At 38.2% G+C, this 17,229-nt stretch overlaps 1 protein-coding gene across 1 annotated transcript in view; it reads left to right on the top strand.

Moving 5' to 3' along the window:
- LOC137296913 (ankyrin repeat domain-containing protein 26-like) overlaps positions 1–17,229 on the top strand; it is a 523,769-nt gene that overhangs the window by 289,590 nt on the left and 216,950 nt on the right. The window contains exon 29 of the mRNA XM_067828810.1: positions 15,137–15,183. Within this exon, the coding sequence (XP_067684911.1) occupies positions 15,137–15,183 (47 nt within the window). The remainder of the gene's footprint in view (positions 1–15,136; positions 15,184–17,229) is intronic.

Genomic DNA, 17,229 nt, shown 5'->3' with positions numbered 1-17,229 from the left:
TGTTATCTGTGGACTTTGCCCTGAATATCAATCAAGTCGCAGCCAGGGAGAAAGCATTTGCCAGAGCAGCCAACATGGAGAATGATTAGTCTCTCTCTTTTCCCTAGAGGCAGCCATTTACGTGACCCACTGACTGCTGGAAGTGTGCAAGGCTTGGATCCAGGTCTCGTCCAAGTACACTGCCTGGAACCCTTCCTTGCGCTTCTTCTTTGTTACCCTGAGAAAGTTATTTCTCAATGATACCAGGGCCTTCACAGAATACAGACCTATTCTCCCCTGAAATGTTCTTGTAACGATACCAGGAAGAGTATAAGAGTCGCCAGAGTTTGTACTTTGATACTCAGAGGTTGTGTTCTTGATTTAAATGCTTTTTTAAAGTTTTCATCAACATGCATTTGTTTTCAGAATAAAGCTTGTTGATAGACTGCCTTAAATCCATGCTGTCTTAAGATCGTATTTGTGCAAGTGGATTAGGGTAATTGTATGGTGATTGTAAAGTTGATTGTAGGGGCCTAAGATTGACTGTAACTAAGATTGCTCTGTGCAAGTGGGCCCTGATGAGCCATAATGTATTTAGCGTCTTTGGTCTTGGTTTGTGCAGCATCAGGGAAGGTACATCTCAACATGAGCACTGCCATGTTGTGACAACATAGCAAGGTAGGTCTTGTATCTAGGGTTTATGTCACAATAACAAGTAATGGAGGTAAGGTGTTCTGTTATGATGGAACAAAAAAGACCCATTATTCAGAGTTGAATGGTGGCACCTCTGTTGATCAGAAGATAGCAATGAATTATCTGTAAGTTTACACACTTGTCTTGCCAGAGGTACACTACTCAATGAATCACCAGTAAAATCTTGCATTTTTCACTCTTTGTCATAGTTGTACTGTAAATTTATTAGCTGAAGTACCACATTGTGTAATGGGGATTGCTTGACAACAGAAAACCAAGCTCTGTTGAGGCTGTAGTTCACGCAAGTCTGAAACAATGTATATGGATATATAAATCTCTGTCAAAATAACCCTTTTTATCACATTCAAGTTTATTACACATTGTTCAGATAACAATGGTTCTACTACCACTATAAAAAGAACTCAAATATATGGACATCACGAAATTAGTGGTTCAGTTACACAAGATTCTTGGAAGTGCAATTATGGAACACTTTTGGCATCTTCCAAACACAACATCAGTTTGTCGTACCATCTATGGGACAACTTGCATCAACTGACCACATGTTGTGAGGCACCAAAATTATACACTATCCAAGGACCTATAATATATATGCCTTAATTTGCATGGAAATGCTAATTCTCACCAGAAAAGTAAACGTACAATCTGTTTGGACTCAAATATTAATCTGAGTCAATTGTAAGTGAAATTGACAACTTTAAACCTGACTCAAAATATACCTCCACCAAATACATACATTCAGCTACAATAAATACTGTGATTACATGATGCCATTTAGGAAGAGATAAAATGCAACATATGTCATATTGGGGATTTCACTTCCTCAGTAAAGTACAAATTGTAGTACTTTTTTGGTTGAGTCCCATCCAGGATTCAAACCCACACCTTCAGAGTCAGGCATCTAATGGCCAGCACACAAAGTCAGCCGTCTAACCCACTCAGCCACCGTGACTTCCACAAAAATGAAAGTCAGACAACTGGTAGTCTAGACTGCGTACTTTGTGTACTCCTCTGATAAGTGTGAATTGGCACGGCTCCCACGGCCGAAAGCTATGATTACACGATGCCATTTAGGAAGTGGTCAAATGCAACATATGTCATATACTGAATGAACCTTTAAGTGATTGAACATATTTTTGTAGTTTATTCCTTTGATATAAAATCAAATATAACTAACCTGAAATCAACCAAAGTCAATAGCCTCTTCCCATGACTTCCAAACCACCTTGACCATTTTGGAGAAAGACAGCAAGTGAACAAACTTCACACTTTCCAAATGCAGCTAAATTCAACATCCAATCAAGATGTTGCACATCTTCAGCCAATGAAAACCAAGGACAAAACAGCATGCTGACCTCATTAAAACTTGGCTATTTTGCATAGGAACTACTTTCAACCCATGACCCAGTGACTTTGAATACATCATGGACTTGTGAAAATGTAAACCTTTTCACTGACAATTGTATTATTGTTTAAGGTTTCTAAATTGATCCCAAACAGATAAGTAAGACAGGACATGTTAAAATAGTTTATTATTCCATAACACTTTCACCATCTGTGTATAGTGTACTTGTTATGTATTTTAACCTTGATATATATTTTGTACTTGTTATGCAATTTGTACTTGTTACATGATTGTACACTGTTATTACTGTTAGAAGTTCTATTGTATGTAATAAGTATTATCATTACTCCTTACAACTGTTGTGTTACTGTGATTGGATGAGAGAGATCCCTATTATCCAAATGTCTTTGTGCACACCTTTCAAGTCACCCAGTCCCACCATTGGTGGAAGCAGTGTTATCCACTTTGGATCTACCTAGTAAATTGTGACTAGTAAATTATTGTCTAATAAATATCAAGTAATATTGTGAGTTATTAGCAGTTTTATTAAATTATTTTTATAGAACTGAATATATTTCAGTAAGTCAGAGCAAGTCCTTTGGCTAGTGCTGATCCTTAGGATGGTCCTGCTGGAAACTTACTTTCTATTCAGCTGCAAATCAATCCAGAGTTAAACTCTGAGTTTAATTTCAAGAACATTCTCCCCAGGTTACAGGAACAATTCTCCTGTTCATAGGCAATCTTCTCTTGAAGAGTAGAATACATTCAAACTCAAAGCTCAGATTAGGTCTTGTCACAGGTGTCAAGCTGCATTATAAGTGTATCACAGAGAATTTGTTCTTTAGATCACTCTGCTAAGAATATTTGTTTAAGGTGAATTTTGCTTTAGCTGCCAAAATTTAATGGTACTGGTGATTACCCTCTGTTTGAATCACAGTTTTCAAACCTTGCAGCCCAGTCCGACTGGAGTAGTGCTCATGCGTCCCAGATGTTGGGTTGAGCTCTGGAGGATGTAACTCACAGATTATATTCTGGCTTATGTGAGAGACAAAAATGTGATTTTTTTTGTGGCTCTATCAGTGTTGGAGAAAAAGATATGCTTGCTCTCTGCCAGATGTGAAGCAAGGAGAATTGCTCACCTGTGTTCACCAGCCAGGAGAACAAATTGTGGATTTGTGTGATATAATCTGGCATCTTGTCATACAAACTACAAGAAAGGATTGCTCTGGATGCGTTCAAGAGGGCTGTTGGGAAGGAAGTACTGCTTAGATTCATGGACTGTGGTGTCAGTACACTTCAAGAGGTAGTTGATGTTGCTGTGTTGTACGAGTCCATCATATTGAAGCCAGGTCAGAACAAACTGGTGAGAGCTTTCAGTCCTCATCCTTCTTCTGGGAGAAGAGTTCACTTCAAGGCAAGGAGGATTCAGAGGACCAGTGCTTCAGAAGACATTTGAATGACTGACCTCTGTACAGCAGCAACAGTCGCATTTAAGAGATCACCAGTCTCTGTCTAGAGGCCACCAATGTCACTTTACTCAGCAATCAGGAAACGATCACCCACTTTACCTTGTTTAGGTACGGATTTGGTCGGACTACCTTTAGAATATAGCACAACAAACTTTAAAGGCACGTCATAATACTATTTTACATAATTGCAGGTGATTTTGTTCAAAAGCACATTCTTGAAACAATGCCCTATGACGCCAGCATAGCAACGAGGTCCTCAAGCTCAGCAAGTGCATACAAGCTCCGCTCACTGATGTTTCATCTCTACCAGCCATGTCATGACAGAAACCCAATGATGTTGCGAGTTTCTAGTAGTTCACCAGCGGATGCGCAGTTTTTCGCAAGCACCAGTTTTAAATATGTATTCTTTTTTGACTAATATGCTCATATTTCTTTGTCTTAAAAGGTGCTGAGGTCTTATACTTTGTGTATTTAAATATTTTGTATTTTTCTAATTTAGTAAGAACATCTTACACTGGTCACATTTTGCTATATTCTATTATTTGCAGTTATGGTCAATTTAAATAATCTAAATATGTTTTATATTTCGGTTTCAAACGTAACTTTTTGAACTAGATGAATTTAAAATGTAAATTAATATACATATATATCTTTGTCATTCAGTAATTAGCACCAATACACTGAAATGGAGTTTATTCGTATTTATTTTTCGAAGCGGTAAGAATGCTTTACACTGGATATAATATTAGAATTATTTCAAGGGTTTAGGTTTAGGGTTAACTTTAGGTTTAGTAGATTGAAAGCACGAGACACCAAGTCTACCCGTAACCTTTGCAATTGTCCGCAATCAATTCGACTCTTTCCGTTCATTTCTGTGACGTCACAGAAATGACTAGCTAAATTTGCACAAAGTGCAACAATGTGGAGGTAGCTCAGTTGGTTAGCTGTCGGACTAACAATCCGAAGGTCACAGGTTCGCGTCCGATGCGTTCTCACAAACTGGTTGCCTGTCTCAGTGACATGTGACCTACAACTGAGAACGTCCTCACGAGAAATTGTAGTGCTGAATTCTAAAGGTGCTCCATTTGGTGGAGTCTGATATAAATGAAGCCGCAAATTCTAAACTAACAAAGGCTCCATCTGACCATATTTCTGTCAAGGCTAGTTTCAGAGCCTTGACAATAAAGGTCAACTTGTCAATCTTTAGATCCGAAATGCTTACTTCACCCTTCTAGTGGATACAGGTAGCCCAGGTATCTATAGTATCTCTGCCACAAGTAAATGCATGCGTTCATCTGCAGCTGTCAGTTAATCTTAGTCATATCAATGCTGGGGATGCTAGACCCATCAAGCAAGTTTCACATCAACAAACTCTTGCTAAACAAGCAGCAGAGGAGAAAGAGGTTGCCCAAATGTTAGAGCAAGGCATTCCCAACAGTATTAGTGCTGTATGCTGATGGTTGTTGGAGATATTCCTGTGATTTTAGGAAGCTCATTGGTGTTGCTCAGTGGTTTTTCTCTTAAGGACAGTGGCCTACTCCTGAGACTTTCAAAAAGATTTTACAACTTCTGGGCTTGCAAACTGCTTTTTTTTTTTTTTGAGATTTATTAATGACTTCTCCAGAAATGCAAGACCCCTCACCTTGCTTAAAAGTCTCTCAGGTGAATTTGAGTGGACCAAGTGTACTGATTTGTGAATCAGAAAGAGGCTTTGACCTCAGTACCCATACTTGGTTTTCCTGCCCAGAAATGCGCCATGACCTTGGACACCGATGCTTCTGGTGAGGGAATTGGAGCAGTACTGTCACAAGATAACAATGGCAGGGAAGTGGTTTTAGGTTACTACAGCAAGTGTCTCACCCCTGCAAAGAAAAACTATTGTGTTACAGGGAGCTCCTAGCTTTGGTTTCAGCATGTCAGAACTGGCATTCCTATGTGTTAGACAGGCCAGTGACTGTGAGAACACACAAACGGGCCAACCTAAAGAAGTTGACGCAGGTTTGCAGGAAGGCCAGGACAACTGCAACGAACAAGGGTTTTATGGACCCAGGGAAATGGATCTTCGAGCCTCAGAAGTCCAAAAAGGCAGCCAAATCTACACTGGCACCTTCCCAATCTGCTCAGGAGTGGAAGCCAGTAAATGTCCAGTCTGCTTTGAGAGTTGACTCAGAAGGAGATTAGTTTCTTCTATCCAGTGGGAGCTGGCCTATGGTCAGACCCAGGTAGAGATACAGGCCCTGAAATGTCAGGTGTGGTCTCTCCAAGAAGGTAGGCCAGTCCTTCATGTGGCAGAGGACAGACAGCTCAATTAGCAGTTAACTTTGTGTAGATGTAACATGAATCCAAATAATGACCAAACTGGATGCCATTATATACTTGGCGACTCTGGAACTATCTCTGGATCTCTCTACGAAACTGAGTGGATCTTGTTTTTAGGTCTTCAGATGAAAGTTTTTATCCGAATATTATTTTTCTTATTATTTATACAGATTTTGTACCAGCTCTCCTGATGTAACCACTGGGCTGATTTGGTGAAACTTTCAGGGATGATAGCCTGTATGCTGAAAGATATACAATGAGCAAAAAATTCAGACTTCCGCTTCCAGTAAGGGCAGGTAACCCCAAATGTGATTTTCTTCTACCAGGAATATCTCCAAAAGTATGAGAGATAAATGCACCAAATTTTCTCTCAATGTAGACAACCCCATTCCCCATTGATTCAACATGCAAAAAAAGTTTTCCGTTAGGTGAAATTTTCCACTGTTTTGAAAAAAAAACAAACCCTGAAATTTCGCCAATTTTTGTGTTTTGACGGTGCCTGTCTTTGAAAATCTTCTCCAGAACGCCATATGGCGCTATCATGTTTGATATGCCGATAGATAGCCCATGCCCTGGAAAGCTTAATTTCTTCAGGCATGTAAATATCTTTGGTTTTAGGGTTATGGAAGTGGGTCACATTTTCCAAGAGGCGTTTTCATAAGGTTCATAAAAATGACATAACTCTGCAAAAACATGTGCGATTATGTCATACATAGCACCAAACTGTAGATAATTGAATGGACAATATTTTTACTTCACAGTATGATTATGTAAAAATCAATACTTACACCACAATAACGACCCAAAGACAAACTTTTGAGAGACTTTTCACATTTTCACAGTTTTGACAGTGCCTGTGTTTCAAGATCGCCTCCTCCTGAACAGTGAACAGTACCCTAGTGTTTGATACATCAATCTAAAGTGCACACCCCGGGCTACATATATTGATAAGGACATATTGATATCTTGAATAGTTTTGGAATTAGTGCCCTCGGAAATTGGTCAATTTTGTAAAAATGCAGTTTTTAAGGCTTTCAAACATGTCACATCTCTGCGAAGACACAATGGATTTGATGTTTGAAGGTACCACACTGTAGATAATTAAATGGAGAACATTTTTAACTTCACATTATGTGGTCATGTAAAAGTCAATAATTATGCCACAATAACACCACCAAGAGTGGGAGGGGGGTGTACTTCGGATAGTCATTTTTTTGCACAGATAACTGAAGGAAGCGGCAGTGAAATCTAGCTTCAGTGCCCACTTCCTCGTTTTCTAATAGCCTAGGAAACAGTCGATTCTTTAGCTGGCCTTAACTCTGTTGTCCTTAGATCTACAGTAAAAATATTTAGCATTCTGGAAATGTCATGATCTGATCTTTCCAGTAGTCTGTATATTTGATTGTCCCTTCCAGCTTATTTTTCTGCAGTCTTTCAATTTTGTGTTTGCGTCAGCAGCGTTGAATCACTATCAGATTAATCGGAAAAACGCTGTAATGATCTGTCCAGCTGGCGACCAAAGAAACTGTTCAAGTAGTGATAGCCTTGAAGGGTGTATGCAGAAGTCTGAAGACCATTAAGTATTGCCAATGAGGCAATCCTAGTTTTGAACTGTATTTATTCTGGAACTGTGGTGTATATTTGTGATGATTGTGTATAATTCTTAGAAATGGTAAGTAGGTTAGTTCTCATGGTTGAATAATATATCAGTTTTGCCAGTGTTGCTATATGTATTAATGTACTGTACATATCAGGATCAGCATACCTTTATATATACTAAAGATACTAAAAGCAAGTATGGAACTCTCTAAATTTTGGTAGTTATATTTTAACTTAAACTTGGTGAGGTCATTTATATTCAAAGGTAAATGCACCTTTTTGTGTGCTTGACAGGGGTGTTATTGACAAACGACATGATGGAACATGCAGTGATTAACTGATGCAATATTCGTTGAGTTTGAAACATTGTCCAAAACAATTCAAAACAAGGGTGCTGAAACACACCAGCACCATGTTTGATTCAAATGCCTAAACACAACAGACTAATGTGTATGGAAGACAGACATCCTATGCATCTTGTGGCAACTGGGCACAGATATTTACGAATTGGTTCTGTAGGACCTGGAGCACAACATATTGGTCATCTGCCATTGATGTTGCAGAATGAGGTCTGTCCTGTACTCTACCAGTGGCCTGGAACCTGTTCCTCACTCTGAGAGTGACAGTGGGACATACCTGAAGACAGCGAGCAGCACGTCTTATGGATTTACCATTCTGTAACCCTGCCATGGCTCCTGTTGTTGGAGCAAAGCTTTCTGTGCTATGGCATGTTGAAAAAATTGTGAGGTTTCAATACTGTCTGTAGCTTCTTTCAAAGGAAACATTGCCATAATCTGCATGGGAAGTCTGACTTCCACATGATATAGTCTGTTTGAGCTTTTGAATCAAACATGATGCTGATGTGTTTCAGCAGCCTTGTTTTTCGCTGTTTTGACAAAGTTTCATGCCACTCAAACTCAACAAATATTGAATCAGTTGCTTCACTGTAGTTCTGACATGTCATTTAACGTGCCTATTAAGTTGCATTCATATGCAGTTTATATATGATTATCAAATTTAGCTTATCTTTAAACAACATTCTACAGAATGAGACGCCATGATATTTCCTGAATGGTCATGAAGGAAGGTAACTGCTAGGGTCCATGCAGGTTGCAAAAGTACTGTAAGTCGCCATGGTCGTAAGTATGGTGATCTACCTTCAGACAAACTATAGCCCATTTTCATACTGTCTAGTCTGAATTTAAAGTCCAGTTTTAGAGACAGATGCTAGTTTTACTTTGAAAATACTGTGATGTTCTGGTTGGTTTTACTGTCCTTCGTTGACAGATTTTTATACTTTACGTGTATTTATGGTGAATTTTTAGTCACGATATGGATGAATCCTGTCATGTGACTTTAAATTTAACTCACTCGATTATATACTGACTGCTGCCATATTGCTGACATTGCTGAGTGAAAAAATCAGCATATGATAAAAATAAGGTCATAATGTTTTGGATTGTGAAAAACACCTGATATTTTCCATTTGTGCTCATAAATATGTTACACTTTACAACAGAAGGTATGTGTAGTTATTTGTATTCCTCATGGTGAAGATGAATTTACATAGTGCCTGCAGTGGTACAAAGGAAACATGAAGACAGGAATAAGTGGAAATCATCACATCAGTAATCACAGTCCTCCTTGCCATCAGTGAAAAGTGAAGCTGATGGTAGATCATGCAATCCCTTCTTAAAAGGAAATGATACACACTGATCTGAATATTAGTTCATTTAAAACTTAGTTCACTTAGACTTTCAGTCCTGCTCGCAAGATTCATCAAGTAGCACAAACTGTAGATGTCATATATTGAGTTCTTCTTCTATTTCATAAAAAATCCAATTGAAACAAATGTCAATTCCTTTAATTTATTCTTCATAAATGCTGAAGTCTGAAGATTGACATTTTGTTTGACCTCCACATCCATCCAATCTAGTGTGAGACACTCACTGCCCAACACTCTCAACCATGTGCCTCTCAGTCACCCATGTGCGTCCCAGTCACCCATCAAGAGTTACCCGACTTATCTTAGCCTAGGTAATTGAATCACCTCATAAATCTCTCTCTCCCACCTCATCAATCAATCAATCAATCTCTCTTTCTCTCTGTGTGATATTGTCACATGGCTATAGCCAAACATTCTCATTCTTACTTTATAACTCCTATGCACATTTTTATAGACTCATTAACTCACACATTCATAATTTGATACTAACACTCAAAAACCTACACACTTAGCATACAAACTTAGTACACATATCATTTGCACTCAATACACTCACTCATGCTACATAAATGCAACCACTCTAGACATTCATACCAACTTATATACAAACAAAATTAACCTGCTACCTGCACACTACATCACATTTAAGTATACTAAAATCTATGAAGAGAAGTACTGCAGATCTACATAAAAATCTATGGAAATTTGGCAAAATGAGTAAGACTACATCCTCTTCAAGTAAGAATTCTACCAAGAAAAGTTTTGGCAAAGTTTTCACAAATCCTGCTTCTACAGAAGACGAGACCTGCATGCAGCTTTGCTCATATTCAGTTTCAGAAGATTATAAAGTTTCCTACACTTTTATTAATTCAGACACTGGAAAAAGGACCAGTTCTCAAGTTAGTCTTGGACTTTCCCCAAGGTTGCCCTTCATGCAGCCTCAGACCTTGAAACATTTTATGACCAGCGTTACTAAATAAGGATAATGCACTAGAGCACCTAAATCAGTCTGTAGCACTTCAAAGCTCTGTGAAAAATTTATGTGATGATAAATGGAAGAGCGTTGACAAGTTCCCAAGATCTAAAGGTTTTAGAGCAGTTAAAGTTATGCTTTATCAAGTAGCAAATTACTTTGTGTTAATTCAGATGTACAAGAAATCTGAAGGGTTCAAAGGTAGCCACCTTTGTGGCTATTTGTTTATTGTTGACTTAATCTGAAGAAGGAAAACTCAAGTAGGTTCCGGATCACTTTTTACAGATCATAAACAGTAGAATGTCGTCAGTTGAACTGGATTTGATAATGGAAACCATGCACTGGCCCATTTCACCTTGAGATGAGATTTTGATGAAAGAATCAGTTACAAAGATAGCAGTCCCAGCTGTGATAACAATCTTAGGATCAGAAGATACAAAAGAGCTCTACATACTTACTTGCAAAGAATTTCATTTTGAAAGAGATTTAAGAGGTGGTTATTGCCTCTATTACAAAACACTTATAAAGAAGTTTCTAGAACAACTGTCTCCCTCTCAATGAGAGCAATTATACTGAAAGGATCTAGAGCAATTGGTTTGGATCCTCATTCAGCTTTGGACAAACACAAAGTCAGAGCTGTAGCTTTGATGTTACCTCTTGACGGTAGTTCCACTCTTCGTCCTTAATGGAAGGCTATTTCTGAAGATCTGATACCATTTTGCTGACCACTTGGGCTTTTATGAATCGCTCTCCTATTTAGTGAATTGAACTTTATCTTTTATGAATTCTATTCATTATTTGCCTTCATTAGATTCAAATATTCATGATTAATAGAAGGAGCATTTTCTTTTGAATATGGGTGTTAATTGTTCAAACTGTGATCAGCAAAACTGAATGTATCCAAGCCTTGCAGGAAATTTGTCAACATTCATGTATAATATGCTCGTATTTGACAGTTATGTGGTCATACATAATATATATACATAATATGATTTTCACAGTGGATTTTTTGCAGCACACCTAACCACTATCTCGGATATACACTGCAGAGCTTGCAGATTGGATTATCTGCTCATGCATGTACTGCTGGCCAGGAAGGTGGTTCAGTTTTAGCTATGATGATGTCACCTGGTGTTGTTTCTGAAGATTCTTGTACCTGCACTTGTTGGTGCATGTTAGTTTGCCCAGTATTTTCTTTCTTTATCTGAGGTAGTCCATCTGCCCATCTATTTTTAGTGAGTTGTGAATCTTACTTGTTAGTAAGGAGTATGGAGTCTTTTTCTGCACTGGCCTGCCCTCAGCTGCTTGCTTTGCAACTGTATCAACCTTTTTGTTGCATTTGATGTTGACATGACTTGGAACCCATTGCAGTGTTATTTTATAGGTGATGTTATGAACAGTTGATATGATGTCATGGCAGCAGTCAAAATTATCTGACCGCAAAGTGTGGAGTGAAGACTGTGATTCTATGAGAAAAGCACTCCTCTGTTTTCCAGCATGAAATACCTTCCTTTATTTCCTGTATTTCTCTTTGAAGGGCAGCCAGCTCAGTTTGAATGATACTTATTGGTGGCAGTGCTATAATGATTTATTTTTCACCTGTTGAAGATATCACTGTTTAATAATTTTACAAAGTTATAACACATTGTATAATATCATCGTGTGATGGTATGTGTATGACATCAAAGTTATCACATCACAATGCTTATACTTTTGTCTCAGTAGTATTAGACCTTGATTGACTATGTCCTTTATAACATCATATATATAAAACTCATGAATGGTATCAGTATCTATCTTGCTTTCGCTTGTTGGATACCGAACCATTCACTTGTTTCATAAATATAGTATTACATGGGACATAGTTTAGTATTCTCCATGTTGTGCTTGCAGGCTGGCATGTGAATACCAGCCCCTGCTAACCCTTCTCTGTTCAAGAGGGAGCCATCAGTGTTGACCTTGTGATGGAACTTGTAGGTGTCTGACTTGTAGATAGCTGTAGCACATTGATGTTCAACTCTTGTGAAATAACTGTCCTGTAGAAACTTGATGGGGCCTAAACCCTTTGTACATGACCTGGTATATTCTTTGGCAAGCCACGACTTGTGGTGTACTTGTTCGCAACACATTCTTTTACATATTGACATAAATGTTTGTATTTTTAGTTTTCATGGCAATAATTTTGCCCAGGATGGAAACTAGGACAGTGCTCAATAGCTCCTTATATATGATTATTTTTTGCCATTTTATTTTGTTTTATGTCGCATACAAAAGATATCCAGCCAATATTTTGTTAATGCTTTAAATGCAAATTACTATCCCCAGCCGTCTGTGATTATATGTTGATGGATATGTCACTTTGCTTTCCAAATAAGTGGTCAGATGTCTCTCCCTGCTACCATTATATGCACTTCAAACAATATTTGTGTGTCCCCAATACTGATGTAACTTTGGGTACTTTGAAAAGTAGAACCTAGCATAGTGAGTAAGTTACAGTTTAATGGCATATCAGCATTATTCCTGGAATAAGGCAATGTTAAGATCTTAAAATCTAGGACAGAAGCAAAGAGGTCTTTTTAAATGTAAAACAATACTTTTGTATACATTCATATATAGATATACAGTCAAACCCTGCCTTCCGGATGATTTATATGTGAAACGAAACTGACGTTCAGTTATTGTACTAACCTAACCGGACCCCGTGCTTCCGGACCCGAATGACGAATTTTCAAACCATTCCCATACATGTCCATTGAAAAATGATCCAGTTATCTGGACGGAGAGATCTGTGCAACATGCATGTGTATGTGTCATGTCAATACCGTTTACCGCACGACTATGTGATTTTGTAATCTATCAGAAGGCATTTGGTGTGAATTGATTAAGTATCCATCAAAACACTAGTGACGCGTGTCACTCGGGTTGTTTACTAGGATTTGGCGCGAGTGAGAACATCTCATCAGTAACGAAAACACATGTTAAGTAGGAATAAGGGAAACTGCACGGTAATTGTACTGTATATAAAACTTAAAAATCAACCCCTGCTATCTGTCATGATGCAAGTTAAAAATAGCCTGCCACATGATCTAAGTCATGGGATCCCATCTGGAAATTTACTTTCTGCAGACAGCATAAATTCGATGTGATTTCGTATGTTTTCAGGGCATTTAAAATTAACAAAAGAATATGCAGTTGACAAAATAGAAACTTTGTGTCATCGATTTATGTGTTTCATCAAACTTACCATCTGAAGCTCCCCATGCTACACGATTACGTCTGAGACAACTTGACAAATGGTAACCAACATTCCGCCTTCCATGTATTATTGGTACATTTATATGTTATGACGATTCACTGTTATTACTACTGACTGTTGCTTTATTGATATACCTACGTGAATATTTTTCGCTTTCATTTAATTTTCACGTTTTGGATGTTTGATCCAGTTAACAGACGTCTCGCCATCCGGGCGATTTTCGAGTGAAACCAAAACGTCCGGGTAAACAGGGTTCGACTGTATATTCATTTTCAAAGTTTGTTTATTTCCACCTTCATCATCACGATAATTTTCACTGGGCAACATACACAAAATAGAAGTTTTGTTATGTGCTTGGAAAATACAAATTTACTTGACTATTTAGAGTCAGTGTTGATGTGATATCATTGCATCACCATTTGCACTTCCTTACAACCATTGTTATTTGGAACGTAGTCGTTTTTTAATGATGTTTGGTGTATGGCATGTAATTTGCATGTACAGTCATTCCTCACAATACTGCGTTTCGCGATAATGCAGATTCGGTTAAACCACTGGGTAATCTGTGGCTCCCATAAAAAAGTTTTTCGCGCCTACTAATTCCACATTATTCTAAGCAACTATGAAGAGACTATTACCTCGTAATCTATGGATTCCGAGACCCGCGTTATTGATTGATTGAAGTCATTTTTAACAACTAAATGGCCAACATTTTGGGGTTTTTTTCACAAAGTTGCAAGTACCGCGGGAAGTCAGTGGTGGTTTGTCAAACTGTCTCCTACATAAAATGTATCCAGACTGGGAACGGCCTGTGTTCATTCTTATGTTGAATATGTTTTTGATAGCAGGTTTCACATACATATATATCTTTTCATTTTCAAAGTTTGTTTATTTCCACCTTCAACATCACGATATAGATTTCACTGGGCACAATACACGAAATAGCAGTTTTATTATGTCCTTGGAAAATATGATTTTACTTGGTCTTTGTTCCACATTACATAATAAGTACTGTAACACTGGGGGTCATCCATGGACCCTAAGACCCGTGTTATGGCGAGGGATGACTGTATATGATTTTCATTTTAAAACAAACGACTAGAAACAAACACTATCAAACATGTTTCAAGATGACTGTCAACATGAATGTTCTAAGTGTTTTCTCGACCTTCTTGAAAAAATATCAAAGAGTGGGATCCCATGCACGTTTCAGGGGCTACTTCGTTGTGCACATGCAGATCATGGGTTGTGTTTAAGGGTGGTAATAAAGGGAAATGGTGGTGTGTTCATAAGATGTCTGTCCTTGAAATGTTTGTTGATGTTTACATTTCCTATCCAAATTGACAGTTCAGGTTCCCTTACCTTTTTTGAAGAATTTATATAAGTTATGAGACTTTCAACAATATAATGGAACCTAATAGGTAAGTGATGAGTTTTATAAATGGTGAAACCTAGTACAGAAGTGATAGGATATACAAACTGTGAACTAAATTACAAAAGTTATAATATCTATAATTTCTAAAACCAGTAGTTTGATTGAATACATGGATAATGAGGCAAGAATTTGTGGGAGATATTGATTATGTTGTCCTCTTGTTAGCTCATACAGATAATATCCAGAATTACACAGAAAATCTAAATCACAAAGCAGAACCTAACAGTTATCAGTACTCGTTAATGACATGCAAACATACACAATAAAGATAGAATCTTGGATTTGTTTTGACATTAAATGACTCTTTTGTTTTTTTTCCAGGACCATAACTCCAAACTTGAAATGAAGATTGAGATGTTACAAGAAAAGTAAGCTATAATGTTCTTTTACAAAGTGTTCATCAGATGTTGATTCTTTTGCACTGAGACACTTTTCCACAATTTCATCATATTGTTACTGTGAATAATTGCTGTGACGAAAGGTGAAAGAAGTTCCCACAGAACCAGCAAAATACAACACTGAGAAGTCTGAAATTTTCAATAATTTTGTTTCAAACGGAAAGCAAGATATGAAGGTACACAACAGAGGTTTCATGTACAATACAACTGAGTCAGATTTAAAGTTATGGGTCGCAAATATAATGTCAACTTACCAAAGTCTTGGTGTGGGAGTGTATGTAGGTCAAGCGTTGAAGGAGGTTGATGATGTTACTCCACTTAATCTCTGTGTGTTTATGTTTAACACGACAAACAGCATTTACATATAAAGTCATTCATCCTAGAACATTCGAGCACTTACGACCATCGCCTCTAACATAGACCCCAGGCAGTCTTTGATTTCCAATCCAGCAACACAAGCCATGCCTATTTGTCTCCAGGAGCAAGCCTCCAAGTCACAAAAATCCTGCCTCCTTGTCCCACTCAGGGAATGGGGTTCAGACAGTTAGCAGTACTTACCAGGTGCCCTGTCTTCAAGTGCATTTTAGCACAATATATATATGGTGTAACAAGAACATAAAAGTAGGAATTATCAGCATATTTTACAAATTGGTTGATTGGTTTGTAAATGGGGAATGTTTCATCAAGGATCTAGTTGATAACAAAGGACAAGTCATACCCATCGAAACCTTCAAAACTGTTTTCAGTGTGAAAAATAACTTTAAAGGTGTTGTTCAAGCTATAAAACAATTCCGTAGAAGCCAATGACTTGTTATGATTAAGGTCTTTGGTCCCAATGTAGCATCCTGGTGAAACCCCTATTCTTACTGGTGTGCTGGTCTACTTGTGGGGAATTAGCTCAGTAAAAAGTCTGAAGTCACAGGGAGCTAATTAAAATTTTATGAACTAGAAACAAAATAACAACGGACACAGAGTCAATAAAACCCTCTTGGGTGAGGGATAGAGCTGATCTGTGCTTGAAGTCTCAATCCTATTGCCAAAATATTTCATTTTCACACTATTCTTGAATTAAAATAGTATTTTTCAATAGTATGTCTGTGAGATAAGTTCTGTTGCTTTCAAGTCTTTTTAATGGGGTGTTACGGATGAGGATGATGATGATGATGAGGAGGATGAAACTAATAATAACATAAAGAAAATAACGATATGAAATGTCATCTTTGCAATGAATTCACAGAGACTTGTCCAACACCTTATCAGTGGATGCCCTTCCTTGGCACAAACGGCATATCATAAAAGACATGATGGCATGGCTCGCTGCTTTAACTATCGTCTCCACCATGCCTATGGCTTTGACCCCGAGGTCTATCCATGGTACGACCCTGAACATGTCCAGGGTGTCCTGGAACATGATGCTTTTAAACTTCTCTGGAACAGGCCAATATACAGCCTGAGACGAATTCCAGCCAACAAACCTGATCTTGGCCTTTTTAATGAAGCCAATGAAATTATTTATATCATAGAATTTTCTGTCCCTTTTGACAGCAATGTGATTGGCAAGATTCAGGAAAAGCATGATAATTATGCGGACCTTGCCTTTGAAATGTTTCGCTTGCATCCCCAAAACACTGTCGTTAGGCTCCCCATTGTTCTCTGTGCCCTTGGTTTGGTACCTCCTGATCTCTTGGCGCAGATCAGGAGAGTGCCTGGGTTCTCCACCAGGAACACAGCCCTTCTGACAATCTGGGTAATGCAGAAGGCTGCAGTGTTGGGGAGCCTTTATATTCTCTGAAAAGTTCTTGGTGGGTTTGACTAGGCAGTGTTTCCTGGGAGAAGTCCCATTCGCTGTCTGGGCTGCGTGTGGAGGGGGCGAGGGCCCTGAGCTGATGATGAGCCTTACTGACTTGACTGTGCCAGGATCATGCAAACCCCCTCTGATGCATTTCAATCTTTAATCTGTAAGTGATAATAATAAGAGTACTTATATGGCGCCTCATCCACATCACTAAGGGACAT

Source organism: Haliotis asinina, chromosome 9, assembly GCF_037392515.1.
Source record: "Haliotis asinina isolate JCU_RB_2024 chromosome 9, JCU_Hal_asi_v2, whole genome shotgun sequence".
Lineage (NCBI taxonomy): Eukaryota > Metazoa > Mollusca > Gastropoda > Lepetellida > Haliotidae > Haliotis > Haliotis asinina.
The sequence above is the reverse complement of the archived record's forward strand: the minus strand, read 5'-3'. Positions and strand labels throughout refer to the sequence as shown.